The sequence below is a fragment of the Aptenodytes forsteri genome, unplaced genomic scaffold (genome assembly GCF_000699145.1).
Source record: "Aptenodytes forsteri isolate BGI_AS27 unplaced genomic scaffold, ASM69914v1 Scaffold271, whole genome shotgun sequence".
In the NCBI taxonomy this organism is placed as follows: Eukaryota; Metazoa; Chordata; class Aves; order Sphenisciformes; family Spheniscidae; genus Aptenodytes; species Aptenodytes forsteri.
Window position 1 is genome coordinate 63,440 of NW_008794602.1, and position 26,064 is coordinate 89,503.

Here is a 26,064-nt window from a genome sequence, read left to right on the forward strand (position 1 = left end):
CCCCCCCCCCCCCCCCCCGGTGCACGGAGCTCTGGCACCCCGGGCCACAGAGACCCGATCCCCTCGGTGCATGGAGTTCCGATACCCCAGTACATGGAGCCCCAGTGCCCAGGTGCACGGAGCCCCAACCTCCCCCAGTGCATGGAGCTCCGGCACCCCAAGCCACAGAGACCCAATCCCCTTGGTGCATGGAGTTCCGATACCCCAGTGCACGGAGCCCCAACGCCCAGGTGCACGGAGCTCCGGTACCTTGGGGCATGGAGCCCCAATCTCCGCCCGCCCCGTTGCATGGAGCTCTGGTACCCCAACGCACAGAACCCCTACCTCCCCGGAGCATGGAGCTCCAGTATCCTGGAGCATGGAGCCCAGGTGTCTCCAGTGCACAGCACCCCAGCACCTCAAAGCAGGGAGCCCCCGTACCTCGATTGTGGCAGTGCACAGTGCTCCGTACCCCGCCGCACAGAGGCTGGGTGCCCCCACTGCACGAAGCCCTGGTACCCCAGTGTACGGAGCCCCAGTTTCCCCCCTGAAGAGTGCTCTGGTACATGCAGCATGTGGAGCCGTATTTCCCCAGCTCATGGAGCCCTGGGACCCTGCCTTGCCCCAGCCAACTTCGGAAAGGGGTCCCATGCCCAGGGCTTACATTTCCACCCCGCTTCACCCCTGCCCAGCGTCTTGCATAGATAGCAAGTTTGTTAGGACTAAACTATTCCCTGCTTTTCTGTCCCTCGTCACCTCTTGTGAACTCCTGGAATCGCATTTTGTGTTTGTTAAAACCATTGGTTTGGATTACACTCATGGGGGATGATAACACAGCCGGTCTGAGCGCCTTCGGTCCGGGACTAACAGCTCAGCAGCTATTGGTGTCACTCATTCGTACGGCAGGTCAGGGCACTCTCACACAGCTCCTATCTCCCATCGCCTGATGGGTGAATAGATATTTGTCCGTGCAAAATCCATTGTGGGCAGGAGACGTACTGCTGAATGAGTACAGATCTCCTCTTACATTAGCAAATACGACTTGGATCTGGTCCAAATGCGTCTGGGTATAACCCGCTGCACAAAGCAAAGGCAGTTCTAGCATGCAACACCCCTGGCCGAGCTCAGTGCTTGCTGCTGATAGCTGCGATGGGGATAGCTCAGCTCCACGCCCTCCAGACAGCCGTTAGGGCCTGTCTTCGAGGTGTGTGCCAGCGTGCCAGCAGCTATCCAGGTATTTTGCAGTGATTTGGTGCGGATCCCGTGGGCTGGGTGCTCAGGGCTGCAGCAGCCTGCTAATGAGCGCAGAGCTGCTTTCTCCTACTCTTGCTGGACCAGTCGCTCCCAACAGCCCGGCGGGTCCTCCCTGCTACAAGAGGTGGCTCTCGCAGAGGAGGAGCAGCCGACAGGAGGGGAAGCTGGTCTCCTCTCCAACTTCGCCGTGACGGGCTCATATCCACAGCATGGCTCGCGAGACACCCAATTCTGCCCGCATCCCAGCATCCGACACGGCCTGTGTCGTTGCAGAGTTCCCAGCGCTTGGTGCAAACCCTCGGGAATCATTTGCCGCGCACTGAATCCTCCACTGCTCTATTTTCTTCCTAATTCATCTACAGACAGCAAAAGACACCTGTTTAATGGATGTCTGCCTGAGGTGCAAACCAAGACAAGCTGAAGGCCAGTGCAAAGGTTGCTCCCTTTCTTGTTAAGCTCTCTATTGCCAGAGACAGCCCGCACAGGAGGTCAGCGTGCCTCCTTTCACAACCATTCCCTTACAGACTAAGATTTTCCCTGAAGTCAGATCATCTCTTTGGCACCAGAAAAATCCTCTCTAGCAGCTGTTCCAGTGAAGCAAACACGGACGAAGCACGTAGCCTTCCACTGGAACAGGGGCTTCGCAACACCCTCACTCCCTCAGATGAGCTGGAAGGGTTTCTCTTGTAACCTTACCAACCACGATACCGGACAATGAGCTATTCCAGCAACGCCTCTTCTTCCTGGCGGATGGAAGTGATGGAATTTATCTGTCTACCCATGGAAATAAGCAGGAGCTGGGAAAGGGCTCTTCTGCAGCCTGCCTGCAGTGCAAACACCAGGCGTCCCTGCCTTCTGCCTCTCATCAATGGAGGAGCCGTAAGCTGGGGTCTTCACCGCACTTTTCTTGTTTGTGACCCTCCTACACAATCACCACTGTTACTAGTAGAAGACACCACCACATTCTTCTTGAGGCTAAGCGAGGTTCCCAGGCCCCTCATGCCAACCGACCCCAGGCAAACCAGCAGCTCTCACCAGGACGAGCTGCCAAGGGCTCCCACCGGTCCCTTCGCGTCCAGCAGCCGGGTGAAGAAGCAGCTGGGGGGATCTCTCCTCCTCTGGTGCAGGATCAGGCCTCTCAGACGCCGTCAGTTCTGCCAGGAAGAGCATAAAGGTTACACCAAATTGGACTTCCAATGATTCAGCCGCCAGAAATTATGCCACGTGCCAGCTCAGGTTTAAAAAGCAACATTTCTCAGATCTCTCAGAACTTCACCTCATTAATCCTCCATTTCAAAGGAGATGAATTGCACCTACCGGTACAGACTGGTTTTTAACATCCAAAGTAAATTAGTTTTCCCTGTAATTGTTCAACCTTTCAAACAACAGTGCTGACTTCTACTGCAGTTTCCATCTGAAAAGAATTTTCCTAGGACCAATTTCCAAATGTGATGTCAAAGGACTTCGGCTCTGGAATATCACCGGGGAGGTGTCTTGACATCCGCTTGCGGCTCGGAGAGGTTTAGGGCTGTTCTGTGCCTGGCGGAGGAACCACGGCCTCGGATCTGGACCCCCCAGAGCGTACTGTAGCAGGGGGACACTGGCTTTGCCTCTATTTTGGACACAGAGATAACCAGTGATTTAAAAGTGCTTTGAGATCCTGATACGAGAGATATTATTAACCTGTGAACATAAAAACTGGGGGTAACTGGGAGTTAGCTTGCGAGCTAACTCTAATCAGCTTAACCAGGCGATTAGAAGAGCTGTGCTGAGTATGGAAGTTTCTGTTCCGTTAAGGATTTTAAAACTTCAGTGTGAAGTGGAACAAAATGCTCAAAATTTCAACATACCCCACAAGGGGAAATGAGAACTAAAATTTCCTTTCAAATCTGCTGGAACGTTTCGTTTCAATTTCAGCTTTAGAAACGCATGCACTTTAAAACCATTTTTTTTAAAAACAAATTTGAAATATCTTATTTCAACAGCAGAAGAATGCAGTTCCCCAGCCAGCTCCCTGGGCTCGGGACCGAAGCCTCCATACTGAATAACGAGCTAGCTTTGTCCCCTCTAAAAGAGGCGAAAGCATCGCGAACCGGCTCTGCCCTTCCACAGCATCCTTGTTTGCACGGAGCCGAACCCAGCACCTCCTGCCCGCTGCAGCAGGTTGGATCAGGCCCTCGAAGAAGACACAAAACCCCTCTCTCCTCTGGCCAGCCTGGCCGAGCCGGGAGGGGATTTTGAGTCCGATCCAGAACTAATGGATTTGGCACGCATTCCTCGCTGCTGGCGAATGGGCCGACGGGCTTTTCAGCCCCGATCCCTTTCAGATGGGAATCGTGCTACCCACATACGTATCGCCCAGAAGGGTATTAAGTGACTCCAGGAGGGAAAAAGGCATAGAGAATCACATGCCAGCTGCCAGATTGGCTCTCTTGAGAAGTTGGATGGCAGAGGGTTTTTTACACTCCTAAGAGACCACAGGCTTTTGGCTAGGGATCCACCTTTATTTAGGATTTATATAATCCGAGCGAGACTTTGAGCAACAGCAAAACTATAAACGGTGGAAGGAGATATAAAGAAAACAGGCAAATGGAGTCTTTTCTCCGTGTTTAAAATAGCCAGTTTCCAAAGGAAAAGAAAGAACCTAAAATGAGATTTCAGTTCTTCCCTTACAACTGTTCTTAAAAACTAAGTTTAATTTAAGAGGCACCGCCATGTCGCTTGCTGATAACATATGAAAAACTCACATCAAATACTATCCAAAAACAAAAGCAAAAGTCTATTTCCAAGTATTATGACTGTTAAGAGAAATGGAAAACAAGCCACTCTAACGGCAAAACAGTTATTTGGATACTGAACAAGCACTCAAGAGTAACTCTTGGAGAGTAAAAGTGCATGTAGTTTATAAAGTTTCCCAGTGCTGAGGACAACAGCAAGATCCCTGGGGAGAGATTTCTCGTCTAGCTGTGCTGAAGAAGCTGCTGGCAACTCCAATAAACTGCCTCCCAGCACTGCCTTCCCCCAAAAAGCCCCGATTCAAACCATTCTCACCTTCAAAAAGTCTTTCTTCAGCTGCTGAAATTATTTCTCATGGTGACTGCAAAGATATCCTCACTGGAATAGACAGTATTCTCTAACCTTCGGGAGATCCTCATCTCGTCCGCTTCGCTTTATGCGAAACCGGGAGGCTTCTGAAAGCTGTCCACCACGTTCGGGAAAGGCTCGTCTCGGCAGGTACCGAGAACTGCCAGCTTCCACGCGGCAGCGAGCGCCCCAAGTTCGACAGCCTCCTTCTTGGCGATATTAATTCCAATTTCTTCAGTAAAAGCCCATGTCATCCTCAGCACTTGCCTGAAAACTCAGTCCCCAGACACAGCGTAACGTTTTATTAGCAAATATGTAGGTATCGCTCGCTCTCGTTCCGAACTTGCCCATTTTCACTTTTAATACTGTGTTCCTCGGCTTCCCCTTTAAAATGCAGAGGCACGTTATCTTCCATCACTGCACTCAATACAGTTTGCAGGGCATTAACCTTGGCTCTAAGTGTTCGGAATTGATCTTCTGGTTTCCAATTCCAGTCTTCAGATCCCCAAATTGTTGGTCCACAGAGACTAATTTGCCACCGAAATAATCCATTTGTCACTGCAGGATTTTAAATCAAGGCTCCATTTTTGCAGCCATAGACTGTAAATGCAGTAGGACTTTTTCCACGATTATTAGTTACATCAATTTCAGAAGCGTCTCTGCATGGAGGGTCGGATGATAACACAGCCTCAGGGGCAGAGCAGGGAGACTCGGGAGGCTCAGCTAATTGGAAATTAAAGGCAAGAAAGAAATTCCTTGGACTCTTAGCCCAAGTGGATATTAAGCTTTTAGCATTTAGCAGACGTATTTAAATATAAAGAAACATTACACAGAAGCAGTCTTAGACAGACATCATCTTTCCTTTAGCTCTTATGTCTTGCAGCTTGAGAAAGGAAGCTACCAACAAACCAGCTCCACTGCTGCAGGTCCCCGACCGGCCAGTAAACCCCACCAGACCCACTCCTCTGTCGACCGCTACCGCACACGCAACCCCAGGCAGGTCCCGCAGGCAGCACCTCCAAAGCCAACACCTGCCCCAGTACGGGCAGTTGGCAAAACTGGGCAGCTATCACAGGGACCAACTTCAGACCAGAGGCTCAGGATAATTGTTAAGGGCAGATGCGGTAATACATGCTGGCCGCTTTGTGATCCAAGGAGTGTATCGGTGTTTTTGAGCTGCCCCACGCTAACGCTGCAGGCTGGCAGTGCTCATCCCTGCGGCTGTGCTGGTGGACGCAGCCTCAGGCCACGTACGCCCCTGGTCCCCACACCAGCCCCTGAATTGTACCTGGGCAGCTGTGTGGGCTGGGATATTGATCCACGTTAAAAATAATACAGGGAAAAGAAAACAAGCTATTTTTAACCCGGGTCAGTCCCGTGATCTGGAAGGTGTAACTGTGAGACCGTCCCAAAGCAAGGTGTTATTCAGTCATTTTACAGGTGCGCACAGACAAATCATATAATGCATTTCTGATAAATTAGTTTATTTTTCTTCATTAGTTCTTCATCTCACAACTTTAAAATCTGTACGTCTTTGGGAAAGGCATTGATTTAAAATTCTTCCTAGCTATCCAGCTGTAAAACTACTATTCTTATTTAAATTGAAAGCAGTAGCTTCTTCACATTAAGTTTTGATCTTTTATAATAAATGGACATGAAGCAGATAATAAACAGATATCAAGTCAATTCACTTATAGCAGCCAGCTTTCTAGTGCAAAGTTTACATCCAGTATCTATGCACTGAGAGATTATTTCAATGAGGAACGAGGACTTTGTGTGCTGGGTAACCAGACAAACACCGTGTGTGCTGAGGATTGGATGGCTTGTCCAAGCAAGTTACACAAACAGGGGAAAAGCAGTATCTTCAAAACTGCAAGCTGTGAAAGAGCAAAGAACGAAGTGGCAGCCAGGCAGGCAGGGGACGCGGGGTAGCAGGCATCACTTCGCTCACGATGTGCATACCGCAAATGCTAAGAACTGAGAAACGTGTCTGGGCTAGTGCTCAGATGACGAGCTGCGATCCTGCGATGTGATCTCGTAATAAGCAGCACGTAGAAAGACAAAGCGCTGTTACAATTCGCAGCAGACATGTTCATAAATATATGAGGGCTGACAGCGATTTTCAGGGAGTTGCAGTGACAGACTCCCTCCTCTGGTGGTATCTTTATCTGCTGATAACAGTGAACTGCAGGGCTCTGAACGCTTCTGGGTGACAGAAGCACTAAAGCAGAGGTGGACAGCACCCAGAAAATGGGACATTATTGGTTTTGTCCGGTCTCCCGTGCTGACAGACGCACATGACTGCCTCAAGTCCTCCTACCAGTCCTTCTCATACAGCATCACTGAAGAACAGGCTGATCAGAATCTCTCAAGACTTGAGCTACCCACACCATGTCAAAACAAGGAGAAATGTTATGGATGAACTGGAAATGCCTCGATATACTGGAAGGACAATTAGGAACATCATAAGGCATCTAAGACATTTGGACTATAAACAAACGCCATTTGCAGATGCGCAAACAGTGAGTTTCAGAGGCTCTGCCAGCTGGTGAAATGTTGGCTGTGATTTCTGAGAGGTGGAACAGTAAGAGCTGACTCAAGTGCTGTTCTTATTACAATCTTATAGGATTATCCAGCTTCACGAGATATACACTAGGAATTACTGTGGAGGGGATTACAGGTAGCATAAACCATGGGAACGGAGAGAATGAGAGCATTTGGGATTACAGGGAGGATAAGAACGAGCAGTTGAGAAGCCTGCAGCAGGCAGCAGCACAGCAGTTACCAGAGAAGCAGAGCTCCCAACCCATCTCAAGCCAGCCCCAAGCTTTGCTTGGGAAGGAAGTAGAGCTGTTTACTGGTACAGAGCACCTCGATTTTTCCCAAGGCAGCACAACGCCATGCGGAGAGGGCATGTGTACCGCATAAAACGCCGGAGTGGTGGAAGTGGAGCTGTCAGTAGTGCAAACGGCATGTTCGGGGTTGCTTCTAGCTACTCCCCTGAAGCCCCAGAGTAACCTTGCTTGGTTTTGTTTGAGACATGTTTATTAGCAAGAGCGAAGGATGTGAAACAGGCTCAAAAGCAGATGAGAAATTTGCAATGTGAAATTGGGCAAAGGATCGGCATTTACCATGAACTCTGTTTAAAGAAGTGCTACACCCAGGCTGTGGAAAGTTTGCACAAGGAGAATTCCTCAGAGAGCGTACACTGGAAACAGGGTCAAGAGTTAACATCTGATGTAAACGGGCATTTCTGAGCCTGCAGTTGGCTGGGCCCAGATCATGAGACTAGAAGCGTGACTTAAACCATATTTGGACCCAGATTTTTGGAAATTAAGAAAACCCCTGACATGAACAACGACCCCCAGCTCCCCAAGAACACCCTGCACACCATCAATAAGGCAATACTTACACGAACACTATCTTCACATTTCTTTATACCATTACCTAGGGAATGTTTGCAGCTACAGATGGAAGGAAGGCAGGGCGTTCTCCCTGGAGCCAATCCCTTAGTCGGGAACAGGAGGGAGCACTCGCTTGCACCCAGCGATACACGGCAGCAGTACGGCTGCACCCAGCACTCACAAGTTCAGGAAGAAAGGAAAAACAAGCTGGCGTCCAGAGTTCACAATGGAAATCAAATGTTAAAACAACAATTTACAGGCAAGCAAAACAAGGGCAGTTTGGGCAGGGTTTTCTGGCGGCTGTGAGTTTCCCAAACAGTCCTCCATGGCCGCTGTTGGGGCATTTGAATGAGCAATGATTTGAGAGAGCAGGCTGGGTGGAAGGAGCAAGAGGAATGGTGCATCCATGGCATTTCTGAGGTGATGGCAGAGTTGTGGTTGTCCACAGCGCTTTTACAATTGAAACAGTCTTCACTGAAAAGTTACCATTTACGGAAACAACTAAAACAACAGAAGAGTACAGGCTAAACCCTGAGTACTAGCAATATAAACACTGGCCCTTTTGGAAGAGCAAATGATGATATCATCCATACATCGCACCCTTCCTGTGTAAACAGGAGTGCCAACGTGAGAAGACATGCTTTGTAAACCATATGTCCGGTTGGTTACAGCTTTTCTGTGTGGTTTTTGAGGGCTGCAGAGAAGATCAATGAGGCCAAAAGCACTTCTTAGGATCAGACTTGGGAGGTTTCAGGCACTTCCCTAGCTTCTCACAGCCTGGAGGAGACCAATTCTGTTAAAAACAAACAAAAAATATATAGAAAGATGATTCATATCAAGTATCTGCTAAGCCCTAACCAACCCTTTTTGATTCTCGCAAAGATGCTCTTATGTCCTGCTTGAAAAATGAAACTCCTCTTGCAGCTAATGGTCCTGGGCTCACCAACTTCCCAACTCCAAACGCTATTCAAAAAAAGCTTTAGGAAAGACTGCAAATCCTTCTGCAGCATATGATTCCCTTTTCTGGGATACAGGGGTCTCTCCTGTGCAAATGCAGTCTGCTAGAATTCTGGTGAACTTCTTCTCTTTCCTGTGGTAGCATGGAGCAACCAGGCCATGAGGTTTTGGTGAAATCCCCAATTTTCCTGGGATCCAGAAAAGCATTATCATTCTTAGCACTAAGATAGCCATGCACTTTCTTGAGAACAAGCAAAAAGCAACAGAAGGCCAAGGGTGTGAGAGAGATAAGAATGCCTGTATTTTAACGAGCATTTTGATGGATGAATTCATGAACAGATGGAGTAGGAGGCATTTAAAAGACAACTCCTCCAGTGCATGCAGACCAAAACTATTTGCCTCCCTTGTTTCCATGTTTCTCGAACTACCTTTCTCCAGTATGTGTACAACAGAGAAGCGACGTCAGCAAGGAAACCCACTGCAAACCTCAGTTTCCAAAGGGATTAACGACAGAAGAAATTTGGATAAAAGAACTTTTTCAATTTCGTTGGGGTTATGTAATTTAAAATTTGGGACTGCGGTAATGTGAATGGCAGGTTACAATCCCCATTCTGCCTTCAGAAATCGTTTGCGTTCATTCTCTGTCCCTCCCTCTCTCAAGGTCTATCCATCCATGGGAGATTCCTGCTGTAGCCTATTAAAGGTCAGTTCAGCTCTGACCTATTGCCTTTCGTTTTATTTATTTTTATCCTTCAAGTCATTTACATTTTCTTGGAATTAAATTCCTATAGAGTAAAAGAAAAGCTTAATTCCAGAAAAAATGCCGGAGCAGGTTTCTATTCCATACAGCTGACAACAGATGGCAGTGAGACACCAGCTATCTCCGCAGAAGGAGCAGACCACAGAGGGGAGCTTTGGCAGACGGCACCTCACTGCACGAAGGGCTCCAGACAGTTTAAGAACAATTAATGCTGTTTTCTAAATTCGTTTCTCAATTTTAAAATGCACAACCACCACTGGAAATTTCAGATGCCTGACCACTCTGTAGAAGCAACAGAAATCCAAAGAAACAAATGAAATATCTGTTCTTTTGAAAAAAACAAATTGTATCTGCTTCAGTCTCGCGGTCCAAGTTGGCTTTCCTGGATCTGTAAGTGCTGAGAGCCCTGAGGACACCATGTGTGCTGCAAATCAAACACGCAGTCAGGCCAGCACAGCTCCACTGCATGGAGCAATTTCTCCCACACTTCCACAGGAGGAAAACATAGCAGAACTGGCTCCGCGGGAGCTTCATCTACACTGCTGGTGGGATACACCACAGATGGGCCAGCAAACACTTCCCCTGCTCAGGAGGGCTGATGCTGCTGCGCTTACATCAATCCCAATACTGCAGTAGCTACAAAACCATCCATCTGCTTCGCTTATGGATAAGTAAAGACAATGCTTCTCCTCAGAAAGGATATTAAACGCCCAGATCAAATAAATGGATGACAGAATTTAGAAGACAGTATTGGGCATAATATTAGTAGGTGATATTTATCTCCCAGCATCCTCCAAACACAGATTTAGGGCCCAGTCAACCCCAGCAATACTATCACTCCAAAAAGATTTGGTTATCTTCATCTCTGGTCTCAAAAGGCAATAATTTGGTGCCTGTTTGTTTCAGTTTTGTGACTGTGTAATTAGCCTGTTAGGAGTTTACATAGAATAGAAAACTCGTAATGTAAAAAAGTTTCCTGCTGGGATCTGAACATTTCTCCTGGGATTAAAATACCCCCCAGCCCTCCGGGGAGGGCTTCCTGCCTCAGACAGCCTGAATGATCTGGTTTGAGCTTGGCCAAGCACTGGAGCAGTCATTAGCTGCCTCTGCTTATAGACTGGGCAGGCATAACTGGACTTGGCCAAGCCCTGGACATTGCCATAGCGAAAGCAGAAGCGGCAGCCCATGGTCCGCAAAACTTCTACCGAACCGAGGTAGAACGAGGCATGCTCAGGCAGAAGACTGACCCTCAGTAACCCCAAGGAGAGGGCTGGGGTACGGGACCAAGTATGGGACCTCCAGTCCAACACTTTTTCCATTATGCAACCCAAAGACACGGGATGTTGACAAACAAGGATACCAGATGTTTTCACAGCACCTAAACACACTGCACTAGGGTAGCTGCAGAACAGCGGAGTATGCCTACAATTTATGAACCAGCTTTGGAGCTGGAATTAGCACAGAAGAAATGCCTTTCCAGTGAAGGTCTCTGGCAGCAGCCAGGCGCTGGGGAGAGTGCCTGAACCCAAAAGGTCCCAGAGGAGCACGGAACAGTGTTTATTAAGGGAAAAGTTGAATAATGAAAGAAAACAACACAGAAACAATGGTCCTTCAAATCTTTTTCCTACTTAACATCCAAAAATAAAAAGATGTGACAAAGCTAAAAAAGATCTTTGCCTTCTTATTAAGGAGACACAGCTCCACATTTTGTACTTTTCTGTCTGGCTGGAGACAGACCCTAAGCAGCAGGTACTGACTGTTTGTTTCACAAGATTATTTCAGCGTCAGAGAGATTTTGCCTGTTACTATTTTGTGTCAGTCTACAGGCACATCCCCTTAGACTACACACACTCCTGTCATCTGACAACTTTACCTCCAACAAACCATCCAGTTTCTTTCCCAGGTTCTCAACAAACCAAGCAGCATTTGACAGGAAAGCCAAGCTGTAACTTTCCAACATGCAATTTGAAACAGAAAACAGAGTTGAAAATGTTTGTCATGTTTCAAGCTATAAAGACTTTGGAAAAGTCAGGCACGGGTGGAATTGGAGGAGACCGAGCAAGACCAAAGATACGCTCACACATCACTGAAGAAGAGCCACTGTCCCAGTCCCACCACTCAAAGCACAGAGAACTTTTGAGATTTGCAGAAGGGGATTAGAAAGGAGAAGAAGGATCTACAGCTGTAGATACTGCTGTATCTCTAAGGAAGGAAGCCACAGAGTTCATCACAGCATGTTGGTAGACCTAACCCCACTCACTTTGTACGAGCCTTCCTATGCTGCTGCGTTCCACAGGTAACAAACAGCCCTCTCCTCTGTGGAACAGCCAGACAGCCCTTCAAACGGGCGAGCGCGAATCTCTTCTCCATCCCTTCCCAGTATTAGGTGACATTTTTAAGCCTTTACAAAATATATTTTAAGCTAAGGATTCTCAAATGTATTTATGCTTTAGCCACTCACCATGACAGCCTTGTCGCACACGTTAAGCTGTGGCTCCCCTGGCACCATGGTCACTTTGTGCTGCTGGACAATGACAGATATTCGCTCCATAGCCCTTTGGTATTCATCGCTGGCAAAACTAGAATGTGAAAAAAATACAGACGTTGTTAGTGGGGCTTCATACACGGCATCATTACAGTGTCCATATCACTAAGCTAGGTCAGAAGACTTTTCCTGGGCCATAGCAAAGGAGAAGAGTACATAAACATGCAGTTGACACTAATTGCCCACAGGTCCATAGGGGAATGAAACATCTGGGCTGAGAGAGTCCAGCCTGGCTGGGCCTGGAGGCTGCAGGTCTGAGATGCTCTGCTTAGGGCAGCAAGGATGGCAGATGGCTTGCCCTCCCCAGCAAAGAAGCACATGGCTCCTGGCAGATCATCTCAGCACAGGGCTTCAGCTTTCAAAACTGCTAGTCCCAGTGGCCCCAAATGTGCCGCTTCGTAGTCGGGCAGATATGCCGCAAGCTCGTGTTGATTCCCAAGGGGGATCTTGTTGGCAAAGATGGCATGTACAAAGAAGGGTGCTTCTGGAGCTGCCCTCGAGCTGTGCCTTAAATGATTATCAAGGGAGGCTTCCTAGACACAGGACAAACACCTTGCCAGACACGTTAGTACATAAACAAGTTTGCTGAGGCGATCCTTCCAGCGTGTCACCCAAGAGGTGACCCAGCTCTCTGCGTGTTCATCCTCCACTCCTTCAAGTGCTTTTCTGAACACGCGCATCACGCAGAGGCATTTATTGTAGGGAATCCAAGGTAATGTCAATACTTTGTTTTTCAAGAGTGTTCTCAAGCTAAGGGTTTCAAATACAACCGTTGGCTAGCAAAACTTCACAATCACCAAGTAAGACGAACTAATATTATGCAAACAGGAAGATGGAGAAGAAGAATAGAAGTGACTTGTCCAAGACAAGAATACCTCCTCCATTTCGCAACATCCACCCTGGGGTTCTGCCCCATCTACATTCTTCCATTACAGCTTTATTATTCCAAGCTGGGACCCATCTGTCATGCTCCAAGCCCTCATACAGGGTTATAAATTACCAGATTTTTATCCATCCGATTACTCCAGTAGGTACTTGTTTAAGTGGTTCAGGGTGTACTTCACTAATACTTCAAGTATTTCTAAAATGGAGGATTACTACCGAATGATCTCATTTTGTCCATCATGTTAAGAGTCACTTATAAAACAGAGAGCGGCAAATTGCTTCTGAAGATAAAAGAAACAATGCAGCTTAGTCCTGACCTCAGGCTCCCTCTGCTTACAGTCCAAGCTGGCCACCAGCCCCACACTCCAGCTAATTTCCTCCTTTGAAAAACAATCACATTTCGAAGCCCAGTAATGTGCCAACAGTTTCCAGTAAACCCTATAAATATCACATCTCGGCAACCATCCAGAGAGAAGCTGATTGTGGGGATGGGCCTGAGCTTTGCTGATAGAGAACCGGAAGGGAATTTGAAATGACAAGCTCGAGCAAACTAATCTGCGGCTCTCACACCCAGCTAGCTGTATCCTGGTGGAGCAGCTATCACCGGGACCGGCTGTGTGATCTGTACGGACCACCCTGAAATTCAGACTATTCTTGCAAAGCTCCCGAATTTGCTTGCTCCTCTCCCCACGCATCCCACCTTAGCTCTCACAGCAGCCGGCTGCTTACTCCTGCGCTGCCCCAAAGACTCTGCTGAAAGCAGCAGGAAAGGCAGAAGTTTGGGAGCTGCCAAAGCCCATCTCTGACTCACACCCTGATGAGGACACTCAAGGCAGCAATCACTTGGCTTTGAGTGTTGCATCCCGGTGGCACAATGGCCTTTCAGTTTGGCGAGATTTTATCTGGAAGCCTTCTGGTCGCATTTCAAGCGCACAGGATTGCCAGCCCGGCAGCATGCTTGAAAAAAAATCGAAACAGATTTTTAAAAGAGGCAGAGAGGGTTTAAAGCTAACCTGTGTTGACACGCAGAGGACAGCGAACACGGGAGAGCCTGCACACGGAGAGAAAACGCTGCAGAGACAAACACACTGAGGGAGTCTGCCTAAAACCGCAGGCGAGTACCAGGGATGCACACAGCATGTCGGACATCTGAGCTGGAGACTGGATGAAACGGGGGAGCCAGGGACATTTTAAAGCCTACATACTCTAGTGATGGAAACGGAGGTGAAACACAGTTTAGGGAGACACGTGTATTTCAGTGTTTTAGATTTCTAATGCACTTATTGTGCCAGGATTTGAAAGCTCCTCCAAACCCGAGCTAATCACACTTCATTAAGATCCTCGTATGAAGGATTAATATGAATTAATACATATTTTAATCAATTGCTAGAGTCTAACAGATACTCTAGATATCAAATCATTTAATACCTCCTACTGCTGCTCTTGTAACTATCTAATGTGGTTTTTTCTTGTGTCATCTCTCCAGCATTGAAGATCTTCTTTTGGAAGTGGACCCATAAGATAAAATGTTGCTGCTAACTAATTAAGCTCCACAGCATCTTTGCAAATATTTAAGTGCTAAAGAGATAGCTCAATTTCATCCATCGAAACGGCTTTTCATACATAGGATTCCAAATTAGCTATAATCTGGACAGACCAGTGGAAAACACAGCTGCGGTCTGGATGAAAGATAAACAATATGTTGTCACGACTGCTGCTTTTTGCTCCAAATATGCCAGTCCTGTTGCAATGAAAAAAAATCTTTTTGCTATAATCTTAACTACTGCATTTATCCACGGCATTGTTGCTCATTAGCAACCTACGACATGTGAATGCCATGGTATAACAAAGTAGGCTCGAGTCATTTAAATCATCTTCTTGCTTTAATTCCCACGTTCGGGACACTCCGGGCTTTTTCAGCTAGCTCAGCAGTGACAGGAAATCTCGGCCTAACCTCAGCTCCTGGTGTTTTTGAACTGCTCTCCTCTGCAGCTTCTACACTTCTAGATTATTTCAGCATTTAGCATAGGCTGAATGACTTCCCCAAAGCACGGCAGAAACGGCTTGGCACATATAAAAGACTCACACTTCTCACATAAAAAAGACTCGCACTTCTCACATAAGTACAAAGCTGCCTAAAGCTAAAGAACATGTATAGATTATGCTCCAAGTCATACCACTAACCTATAAACCTTGTCTCAGTAGGGCTTAACATGCTCTTAAGCTGGCTAAACCTGTTGACACTAGCTTAAAACATATCCGATTGCAGCTATCTTCCTTGTGTTGCAGTACACAATAGTGACGGGCCCCGAGTGCTGTAAGGTGTCATTCAATACTGGAAGATCACCACAGATCATCTTCAGATGCATCAGTTGAACACATGAACTATCTTGCTCATCCAGACGTGTGTCAGGTCTCCATGCGTAGCAGGGGACTGCAACGCCTGCAGGATGGCACCAGCCCCGGGGCTGGCATTCACATGAAACTGGAGTCACCCACTCAGACAAAGCAGTGCAGGTTGGTTTTCCTGTCTTGGCCCCATGGAGATCCCCATTCCTCACTCTGATGAGCTCAGGTTTTGCTCAGACAGACCTGTTTAGCTCCACAAAGCACACCAAGACCCAATATCCATGCAGCGATTTGTAAAGTATTTACTGACTGCATATGGGGGGTTAAAACTGTCTCCAGCACTACGCAAGAAGTGCATTTTGAGACAAAAATCTACAAGAGAAGAGTGCCTTTAATCTGTACGTAAGACGGGGATAATTACTTCATGGTAATCAGTCTGAGCTGTTCACAGAGCTGGGAACCTCTCTTACTCTTACATGGAGTCCCATCATTTCCCTGAATGCGTATGCAGAACTGGGCTGCGAGGGCAGGGTTTGCTACATTCTCTGTTCCAAAAAAAATGGTATTATCTACACAGGTGTTTGGGCATTATTGTCTGCATGAAGATCCAAACCTTGCTGCCTCCGGGGCAAGCTGCATTTTGTATTCTAGTTCAACAATCCTGCAGAAGGAGAGCTGGGAATAGCACTAGAAGAATGAGGGGGTGAGCAGGTGGTGTTGTGAGGAGTTTGCTAAAAGAGATCCCCCAGCGTACATGAAATTATTCCACGCTCAGAATGAGGGAACAGAGTGGACAAAGTCCAGGGTCATTACACTAATTGACACTTTACCTCCAGGAAGTCTCTGGAGATCCAATCAGGGCTGGATTGCGAGCGCCGGGTCCCAGGCACAGGTGTGGCCTGTGCTTCCTTCATTTAGTGTAATTGTGCCTTGGCAATCTGTTCCCATCTCCTCCTTCGCCAAACAACTCCAGTGTAACCTGCTCTGCTATTAACCCCACCATGCCCTGCACTGAAATTCAGGTTTGGAAGAAGGAGGGTTTGTCTCACACGCTGCCTTCGGTGTTAAGAGCTCCGGTTTAATCTTGCAGTCGTCAGAGTCTTTCACCTCCAGGTCTGCTAGCATCCTGAGCTGTAAGGAGGAGGAGAGAGCGATTCTCTTCCATCGTAAATACACCCTCAAATAGATCAGAACCGGAGCAAATTAAAGAGCATTTTTTAAAATCTAGATCTTGATGTTTTATACCTCACCCATATACGGGCACAGCGCAGTATGTCTATCCTGGGAGCGACAGGACTATGTTATTATTGAGAGGAATGTCACAAAATGGGTATTATATAGTGCGCTTCATAGGAACCTGACAGCGGGCTCTTAATAGCAGCATTCAGATTTATAGTGTGTTTTACCAGACGCACATGAAGTTATGGGAAGAGCATAAAACTTGGCTAATGTTTTGTATATTTTACTTCCTTTTCCACTGGAATTATTTTAATTAAAAACATTATTTTTAATTGCGAAATACACCCAGATTCAGGTAATTCGATTTTATCTGTTATCAGGCTGCTCAGCACTGTAGTATCCAAGTCTTGATCTTGTCCTATTGAGTCTTCCTCAGTTCCTCTCTCCTATTATCAAGTTTATCTGCAATTTAAAGTCTGCACAATACATGAGGCAGACAACAGGTTTGGGGCTCTGCTGCTGAAACATGGCAACTTGCAATTACTGGAAAGATCCACAGGGCCAAAGGAAAACAAAAAAGGAATCAAACAGAAGAACGCTGGGCTGCTCATACCCCAATTCACCTCTCTGGTCCAGCAGCATCTGCGGGCCCCCAGACGGGGCATGTGGCCAGTTAGCCACATGAATACTTGGAGTACTGATGATGCCTCTCACCTGTGTGGATTCTCTAACGGTGTCCACAGCTTTCCTTGCAGCAAGATGTGATCCTGCTGATCCTCTACCTGGTCACTCCTTTTCACAGAAGTTGTAACTCCCCGGCTTCAAGAATCCTGCCTTTCTGCTGGATTTCATTGCAAGCCACCACAGCGTTCAGCTGGCAGAGGGGATAAAGGCAGAGTGACTACGTAAAGCCTTAGTCTCTGCGTGAACAGGCGACAAGAAGATAATGACTATCCATCTGATCCTCCGCTAGTTGCTCCAGTGGTATTTCTGAATCGTAATTTAAGCAATGTGTCCTTCAGGCTACTCTCTGGGGCTGTAGCACTGCCTGGACCCGTCTCTGAAGATGTCCATTTCAAACTGCATTTTGCGTTTTTGAAACTGGTTCATATGGCTTTTTACTTCGATATTCCTTTTTATATAGCATCACTCTAGTCTAGACAGTTACTCATCAAAATACCTGCAGGCTGTTGGTCTGCCACGATTAAGGAGAAGTTACAGATGATGTGCCACAATGCAGAGCGCTGATCCCGGGACTGGGCAAAGAGCAGCTATCGATCGAGACGAGTTTGCCTCCGATCTTAGGCTAGCGACTCTCCTCCACAGACATTATTTTTCTTCAGCCCTCTTCCCTCCAGAGCTGGCTGCGTACTGGCTGTCACGCCTGGCTTGCATGCTTCTGACAACCTTTCTGCGTCCAGCCCCTGTGTGGTTGATGCTGGATATTTTTCACTGGCATCACTGAGGCTCTTTATCCACAGCTCTCCACAGTTTCCATAGCTTTAATTTTCCTCAATGCCACCTCCCCTGTGGCAGCAGCTAATTCACCCCTGCAATGCAGCTAGTGCCATTTCCTTCTTTTTCAAGAAGCTGAGGAGTCAGCATCTCCCCTGGGCAAGGTTCTGGCTCTTTGTTGTACACATTTTCTTCCCCCGTTTTGCGTCGCCTTCTCTCTTTTCCCCACAGAGAGGTTTCTGCCCTGATCAGTAAGGTGAGACCGGCAACTTTTCCATCAGGTCCTTTCCCCTTTAGCTTCCCTTCAGGATCTTCTTCCATTCTTTTCTGGCTCCATAACCAGTGCAATTACCTCTCTGATGATTTCCTGGATTTTCCATCTGCTTGAAATAGGCACTTGTGAGCTCTCTTGTTAATTAATGTGTTTGAAAATCATTATGTTCATCAACCAAGCCTTATCACTTCCATTTTTTCCACACTAGTAAAAACTATTGCCCTAAGTAAAACACAGGTATTTTGACGTTCAAATTGTAGTAAACTCTGTTTTGAACAGAGGCTAATTGCTCAAAGCAGAATCGCTACTAACCTGGAGTAATAACAACACATGAGCATGCTGTACTTACTTGTTACTAAGGCTTTGCGCCTCTGGCTCAAACTGACAGAATTTCAGAGATTTCTGTTATAAATTCTTTTTGCAGCTTTGGTGTCTGACTCAAAACACTCTCTCTACTTCAGTTTGCATTGGGTATTTTGTTAACTGTATTTTAAGCTGTGCCAGCTTTTGCTATATATTATTACTTGTGTTCTTCCTGACTGGCAATGAAGTATTTTAGTAAAGGCGTGTATTAACAGTAATCTGTGACTTGGGTAATAAAACTGACAACTGGTTGCGAAGATGTTACCAACAGATAATTTTACTGCATTTGTCACATACGGTTTGAACGGAGAAACAAGTACCCTATGTGGTACTTAGCGGACACACAATACCCCAAACACAACAGAATTTAGTAAAGAAAAAAGCCTATCAGATCTTGTAGTTCTGCATTCTGATAAATTTGGTGACAAAGGCACCCCACAGTTTGAGTGTTTTTATACAAAGCAAAAGCCCCTAGTAATTGCATCTAGGGAGGAAACAAAATACTGCTTAGACTTACAGAAATGCTTCTGCTTTGTGTGCTGCCTAATACAGAGTCTTATTTATATTTTAAAGTTGAGAGCTATAAAAAAGAGGTATCTTCTATCCCACAGGCTACGCAGATCTAATCAATCTCTTGGGTGACAAAGACACAAACGGTTCACTTCTCACTACACAAGGACCAGATAACACGGTAACTCTTACTTATATAAGTGCAGTTACATTACCATTTTTGGCAACCAACGAAAGATTATTTACCAGTAACCACACTTCTTTGAAATATATTGCCCATATACACCCTGGTATTGCAGGTGTTCTTATTACAAGCACCTCTCCAGATGCCAATTTTGCCTCATCAGTACCTGCAGGCGTGTTCATGCCCTGCCTCATCCTGCAGCCATATAAATATCGAGCTTGTCCTATGGTGCCAAGCTTCTCTCAACGCTGGGACCCCAGAGTCCTGCAGTTCTCAGGAGAGTCCTCCTCTTTCCAGGAGAGAGGGGGATAAGAGCTTGGTAGTGAATGTCCTAGTGCTGAGCGTGTCAGTCCTGAAGGTCAACTACAGGACATGGATCTTGCTCCATCCAGCCCATTGATGTGATGATGTAAATATGCCATCACCTGGGCAAGCTCAGGCAGTGTGAGAACTCGTAACACGCATTTGGCACTGCTATGAATCCCAGCTAAGAAAATGCAAAGTCTGTGAGGTTCTTGGATTGCCGGGGTGAAGTTCCAGTCCAGACTGAGAGACATCAGTAATTATCTTTCAAGGTGAAGGAGGCAAACGCAACTGTGTCTCTTGGCAGAGGCTGGGGTGCAGGAGGCGGTCCAGCCAAAAACAGAGGGGCAAAAGCAGGAAGGAACAGTCACACCCCTGTTGGGAGGGTCTCTTCCTAGAGTCAGACATGCGGAGGGATGCATGCACAGCCTTACATGAAGGGGAACATAAGTGCAGGGTGCCATATGGCTCAGAACTGCCAGATGTGTCCTCAACACGATGACAGGACCTGCCTGTAATTGCCTGACCAGTTTTTCCACCGCCTGAAAAGTGCTCCTATGGGAGATAAGCTTTTGCTGATATGGTTTCCAGGCAGGCTCCAGGAAATCCAGTGAACTGTGTCAGGAAGAGGAAGGACTTGTCCTGCTTCACCACAAAACCCAGGGAACTGAAAACTTTACATGCTGCCTCTAGATCTTGAAGGACTTGCATCTTCAGCGATCCCTTCAGCAGCCAGTTCTCCAACGCAGATTGAAAAGGCTAATCCCCGTGTTCCGAGGCGAACTGAAATCGTAGCCTTGAAAAAGTCTCTTAGTGTCATGCAGTACCTTGTGTGCACAATGTCACGACCCAAAGACATTTCAGATGAGACTGCCTGAACATCAGCACCCTGCAAGTCACGAGTGTTGCCACAGTTGACTGAGCTGACTGATTTCTAGGATGCCCTGGTTCTGAGATCCCCTAAGATCCTAGAGGGAGCCCAATATATAAGCAGTAAATCTCTCTGCAGGTGCATGTGACGCCTGGCCTTCACGCGCAGCAATGAAACCTCTTACTGGTGGTTTTGCATGTGATCCTACTCCAAACTAATGCAAATCAAGAGATACGACAGATAATGAAAATAATTTTAGGGAGAAGAAAGGGCTGCACTAAAATAAGGAATAAATGAAATAAAAAATGAACAAAAGCAGGCAGAGAGAACAGGACATCGGTGTGTCATGCTGCTCCTTCACAGCAGCAGCAGAACTAATAAAATCCAGTACAGATTTAACAAATTGAACTGGTAAAAGTAAATTACATAAAAGAGGGAAAGGTACCAATAAAACAGGGGTGCAACGCAAATTTTTCTAAATGCTTTGGCAACATACTGACGCACCAGAAGAGCCAAGCTGGTGAAAGAGCTGTACGATACACCCTGTTCCTCCAGGGCTGCAGGAGGATGAACAGAGGAGCGTGGCCAACATGGACTGCGAACACACACAAACCTCGGGCTGGAGCACAAGCGGTGCGAGCACACCCAGCATGTACGGACAGACAGATGCGTGCTTGGAGGAGAATGCTGGATTCCCTTCTGAGAAACATTAGTGTTGGGAATCCCAACAGGCTGTCTGCCAAGGGGGATAATTAAGCTAAATAAAAATACACAACAGTAACAGCTCCACAAATGAGGATAATTTAATTACCACATTTGATATAGGAGACCCACTTCCCCGAGTTTTCCATTGTGACCAGAGAGGAGACAATAGCAACAGAACGTGCTGCAGAAAGGAAGATTCATTTACTAAGAAGAGGCTTTCTATTAGGGTCTGCATATTAAACAACATCACAGCTTTCCATAACCATGTCATAATCTTGCCATAAAATTCAAGCAAAGCAACAGCTTGTGAGTGTCCAAAAATCAACGGAACTGTAGGAGAAATGATTGCAGATGTAGCACTGGACTTTATTTCAATGCTCAATCCATGGTGGTGGTAAGGAACATCTAAACAACAGGGAAGCAGGTGTCCTGCAAACACCTCTTGGGAAAGAGCTCCTCTCCCTCAAATTCAGAGGAAACACAAACAGTAGGCACACTACAGTTCACTTAATACTACCCATGTGTTTGATTTTTGGAAAAAGAGGTCATTTCTATCCACTCATCTTCCTAAAATAAAGTAGTTATTACAGGGTATATTCTCATCCAGAATCCCAACCCGGATAGCGTAGTTTCACTGAGCTGAATTTAAAATACAAGAGCTGCAGATTTGCTTCACTCATTAGTGCTGAAACGCAATAGAAAGCGAGAGCTAACGTGCTGGGCTTCTGAACAGCTTTATACGCTGTGTAATGCACCTCTAGGGTGCTTGTCTGTTAAGTGAGGAGAGAAGTGAAAATATTTTTCCTCCCCTTCTCTCTAGTGAAAACACTTAGTGGACAGCACAGGCTCAGTTCTTTTGAAAGTAATGGAATGAGTGTATCCACTCAATTATTTAAAACAGTTGAGTAATTGCAGTCCTGTCAGCTCAGAAAACATCTCTCTGTTAAAGCTGCTGCACAAAACCATTTCTGTGCAGGCAGTCACAGTAGCACTAGTTTTCTCTTTATTTATTTCCACATTCTCCAAGTTGGAGCTACTGGTGAGGGCTGAGGCTGCATGCTAGCATGTTTGAAGCTAGTTTTGCCGCAGGGTAAAACTCAGTCAGTAGAAGGAAGGTGGGAGGGAGGTGGGGACACCTTGGGAGCTTTTTTGGAGGTGGCAGGTTTATATGCGGGCTGTGCTGGCTGATGACTACATAAATCCTTACAGAAATCTCTCAGGGCATGGTGTGTGCCGGAGATAAATGTTAAAATAGTAGGCTTATAGGAAAATGGATTTGGACAGCCAGGAGTGTCCAAGGAGGGAACAGGATTGGGCAGAAAGTCCGCTTGCTAAAGACCCTCTGGAGAAGCTCCTTTAGCAGGGGCTAGGAGATTGGAAGGTTACCACGTTTGCCTTCCACAGATTCCAATGCACAGAGGAAAAACACCGCAGAGTATGCAAAGACCACTAGACATTTCTTCCCTAGCCCAAAACCACAAAGAGAATCACAGCTCCAATGCACACGCTCACCAGCGCCACTGCTTTATTCCACGACTGCCCTGCACTCAGTCCCGTCCTGTCCAAAAGCGTGCATTTTGCCTCCTCCGTCAGGGATTGTAGGACACAGAACAAGAACCACCAGACTGACGAGTCGAGCCATGGACATGCGCACATCCATCTAGCTTGACCATTTGAAAACCAAGGTTTGTTCCTTCCTCTTTACTACTCTCACCAGTAATGGCTTTCTGGGACAGTTTTCAAGCAGACTGCAAGAAGCAGCTACCAAGGCAAATGAATTATATAAAGCACACACTGACAGTGCTGAGTTTTCACATCTTCGTTAACTGGCTCACCTTAATGGGTACTTCTCTCCAGGGTCCCTCCCCAGGTGGAAAAGCAGCGGCAGGGTAGTGTGCTCCTCCTGTGTATGTGTTGTCACTCCAGAGACATTCTGCCCAGGACAGAAATCAATGCCCTGCAGTGAACAGGAGAGAGGTCATCAAGGGTGAAGCAGGGGAGGGAGCAAAATTTTAGCTGATGCCACTTTCTTCGGCATCTTGTTCCAATATACCCACAAAACCCATAATTATTTTAAACTGAGGGTCCACTTCAGTCTGCAAAATGGATTCTGATCTGATGGGGTAAAATAAGGTGACAATGTTGGCATTGCGCTGACATAAAAGCTGGAGCAGGCCTTACGTTTTTGCCTTATAAAAAAATATAATCTCTAGAAAATATTCATTAAAATGAAATGGCAAAACAAAAGACAGAGGAGAAACCATTTAATCATAAGAATTCTGCACGTGGAAAGGATCTTCTCTCTTGGATTTCTATGGCTTCGAAAAACACAGAGAGGATCGGATCACTTGGCAGTTCTGATCAAAAAGTAACAGTCCCAGAGGAAACATCCAGCCAAACCAAAGGGCATCACCCTCAGAGGCAACGGGCACCTGCTAGCCTCCCTGAATACTCAGCTTGCCAGCACCTGACACCAGACCTGAAGGATCTGTTTCACTGAAGAACAAAGCAAATCTGGTTAATTTTAAAGAAATGGGTCCATTTGTTGATCTGATTTATAGCGTCTCACCCGAGGCACTCACCTGGGAATGAGAGTGGGGCTGGAAGAAGTGTAGTAAGTCTGGAGACATTTCTGCCACTAACATTCAAGTCTAGGGGGTCAGAAGTCGGGGTTTCCCCAGCAGCAGCAGTGGGTATGGAGGGCACAAGTACTAGGACTCTCCCTTTGCTAGCAGCAACGGGTTAAAGTGCTTGCTGGCCACCGCGGGACAGAGCAAGCTGCCTGCTCGCAAGTCCAGAGCGGCGAGCTCTCCGCATCTGCCTTTGCACGCCTTGCCAGGCTGCGTCTCCCAAAGCCCAGCCGGTTATTAGCCAGGTGTCGAGCTCCCTAATCACCTAGGGCCTGGCCTGCAGTCTTGAGGGCTAACAGAACCCATTTAAGCCCTGGGAATAGCAAAAAATGCAAAGCACTAATTTCACTGAACAGCAAATAAAGCAGGGGGCCCCATAGACCAGCAAGGACTAGCACCAAATGGACTTGTTAAAGCTCGGTTTTACAATTCCAGCTAACACGCTGCGCTCCTTACAATACCTCAAAATGCCCCGAGACACGGACAGAGACATGGAGAGAAGGTAAATGGGAATATTTCAATAGAGGTGGGAAAGCAGCTGTAGCATTTGCTTATAAAACAAACAAACTGAAAAGGCTCTCTACAGATGTTGGTCGGATTTGATTGGCAAACAATTTTCTAAAAATATCCTGTGTTTTTAATGGACAGCTGGTCAGTGGAGCAGTTAATATTCTGCTTTTCAATAAAGCAAGAAGTTTAGAAGCCCATGAAATCCCATTTATCTGCACAGAGCTATAGATTCCTGAATCACTGACTGGAAAAATAAGAGAGTTGCTTGATAGGCTGTAGTGACCTACCAATAATGGACTTTAAATGGATACAAAAATGATTGACCTTTCCACCTTGTGATGCCACAGGCCTCTGAAACACACAGTGAAAAATAGATTTATTTTTTTTTCCCCTCAAAAGGAACAGTTAATGAAAAGGTATCAAAGCCTACATAACATCCAAATTATAATTTGGATGCAAATCAAACAAGCAATTTAATTAAGAGCCTGCTAATTGGTACAATGCTCTTCGGCTGCAAATGCTTTAGTTTGAAAGAAGATTTTAGTCTCTTGGGTATTTGTTTATACATTGCTCTGTTTACATTTTATCTTTTGTTTCTTATAAAATCCTTGTAGCTGAGACTCCAGAACACGGCCCAGGCTACGACCCAAAGACTCCTAGGAAAGTGCGTGCTGCGACAACTTGCCTGATGCCACTAGCCAAGAGCTATCTGTCTTTCTAATCTAAGCACTCAATGCCCTCTTGAAGAGTAGTCTATTGAGGAAAAAATAAAATAAGCAAAAAAAAAAAAACAAGCATACCTTTTTACGACATTGATAAATAACTCTCTTAAAATATGGCTGAAACCACCCTTTAAATTTCTGAGGCCTTTCAACTTTATCTCCACAAATAAAATGGACTGTTATTATTTTTATGTACTGTGTGACTGCCAATATTCAACCTACAGAGAGAGCTTAAAATATTTTCTACCTGCTCATCAACAAATGAGCAAAAAATAAGAGGTAAAATTATATCCTCACACCCTGATCAAGGCATTGTCCAGCATCACAGTAAGTAATACACTACAGACAGAGGTAGAGGAGCCTGGTCTTTTGTCCCTTAACTTATCATCCACAACTCTATGTCATTTTTTTATTTGTAAGTCAAAGCGTTTTCAGTTGTCAGGATGGAAAGAGAAAAATCAGCTATACCAGTGAACTGAAAGTCTGGGATCCCCAAGTCTGGATTGCTTTTCTTTTCTGGAGCAAAACTAGTATAAATTAAATCTGCTTGAGATTTGAGAAGTATTTGAAGATGAGACAATCCACACTCCGGAGCATCTGGACAATGCCTCTGGTCGCTTGGAGAGCGTGCAAATTTGGTCACGTGTGGTACTGGAAGCTGGGGCGGAGGGACATGCCAAAACTCCTTGTGTATGTCTTTGATGGGAGAGAAGGAGCTGCCCTCCCGCTCTGCTACCCCAAGCAGGCTGCAGGACAATAAGCCTGGTGAGGAAGGGGACTCTCTTCTAGGCGATAATTTTAAATCATGTCACCATTTTGGATCATTTCTTGCTCTTCGTTAAACTCTCCCCCCCTGCCCTTGTAAAAGCCTGAGCTGACAACATGCCCCATGGACCCCAAGAACACTGCAGGCTTTAACAATAAATGCAAACGTGCCAGGTTCTCAGCTGGAGCAAAAGCCACATCATTCCAGGGCTGCAGAGGAGCTCTCCCCATTTACGCCGAGAAAGGGCCAGCTTCAGCTCTCTGGCACTGCCAAGAGGATGGGAACTTCACCCAAAAGTAAAGATATGTTATGTCGGAGAAGAGCCCACCAGGATAACAAAACCCAAATCAACTACCACTTCATCTGCTGTTATTT

At 46.3% G+C, this 26,064-nt stretch overlaps 2 protein-coding genes across 2 annotated transcripts in view; both read right to left on the reverse strand.

Moving 5' to 3' along the window:
- The window catches only part of APRT (adenine phosphoribosyltransferase), an 8,431-nt gene extending 3,860 nt beyond the window's left edge, over nt 1-4,571 (reverse strand). Inside the window, exons 1-2 of the mRNA XM_009273082.2 lie at nt 4,472-4,571; nt 2,269-2,387 (exon numbers count right to left, since the gene is read on the reverse strand). Of these exons, the coding sequence (XP_009271357.1) occupies nt 2,269-2,387; nt 4,472-4,571 (219 nt within the window). The remainder of the gene's footprint in view (nt 1-2,268; nt 2,388-4,471) is intronic.
- A 1,262-nt stretch (nt 4,572-5,833) lies between these two features.
- Nucleotides 5,834-26,064, reverse strand: part of GALNS (galactosamine (N-acetyl)-6-sulfatase) — a 45,180-nt gene continuing 24,949 nt past the window's right edge. The window contains exons 11-13 of the mRNA XM_009273067.2: nt 22,897-23,018; nt 11,900-12,017; nt 5,834-8,514 (exon numbers count right to left, since the gene is read on the reverse strand). Of these exons, the coding sequence (XP_009271342.1) occupies nt 8,428-8,514; nt 11,900-12,017; nt 22,897-23,018 (327 nt within the window). The 3' untranslated portion in view covers nt 5,834-8,427. The remainder of the gene's footprint in view (nt 8,515-11,899; nt 12,018-22,896; nt 23,019-26,064) is intronic.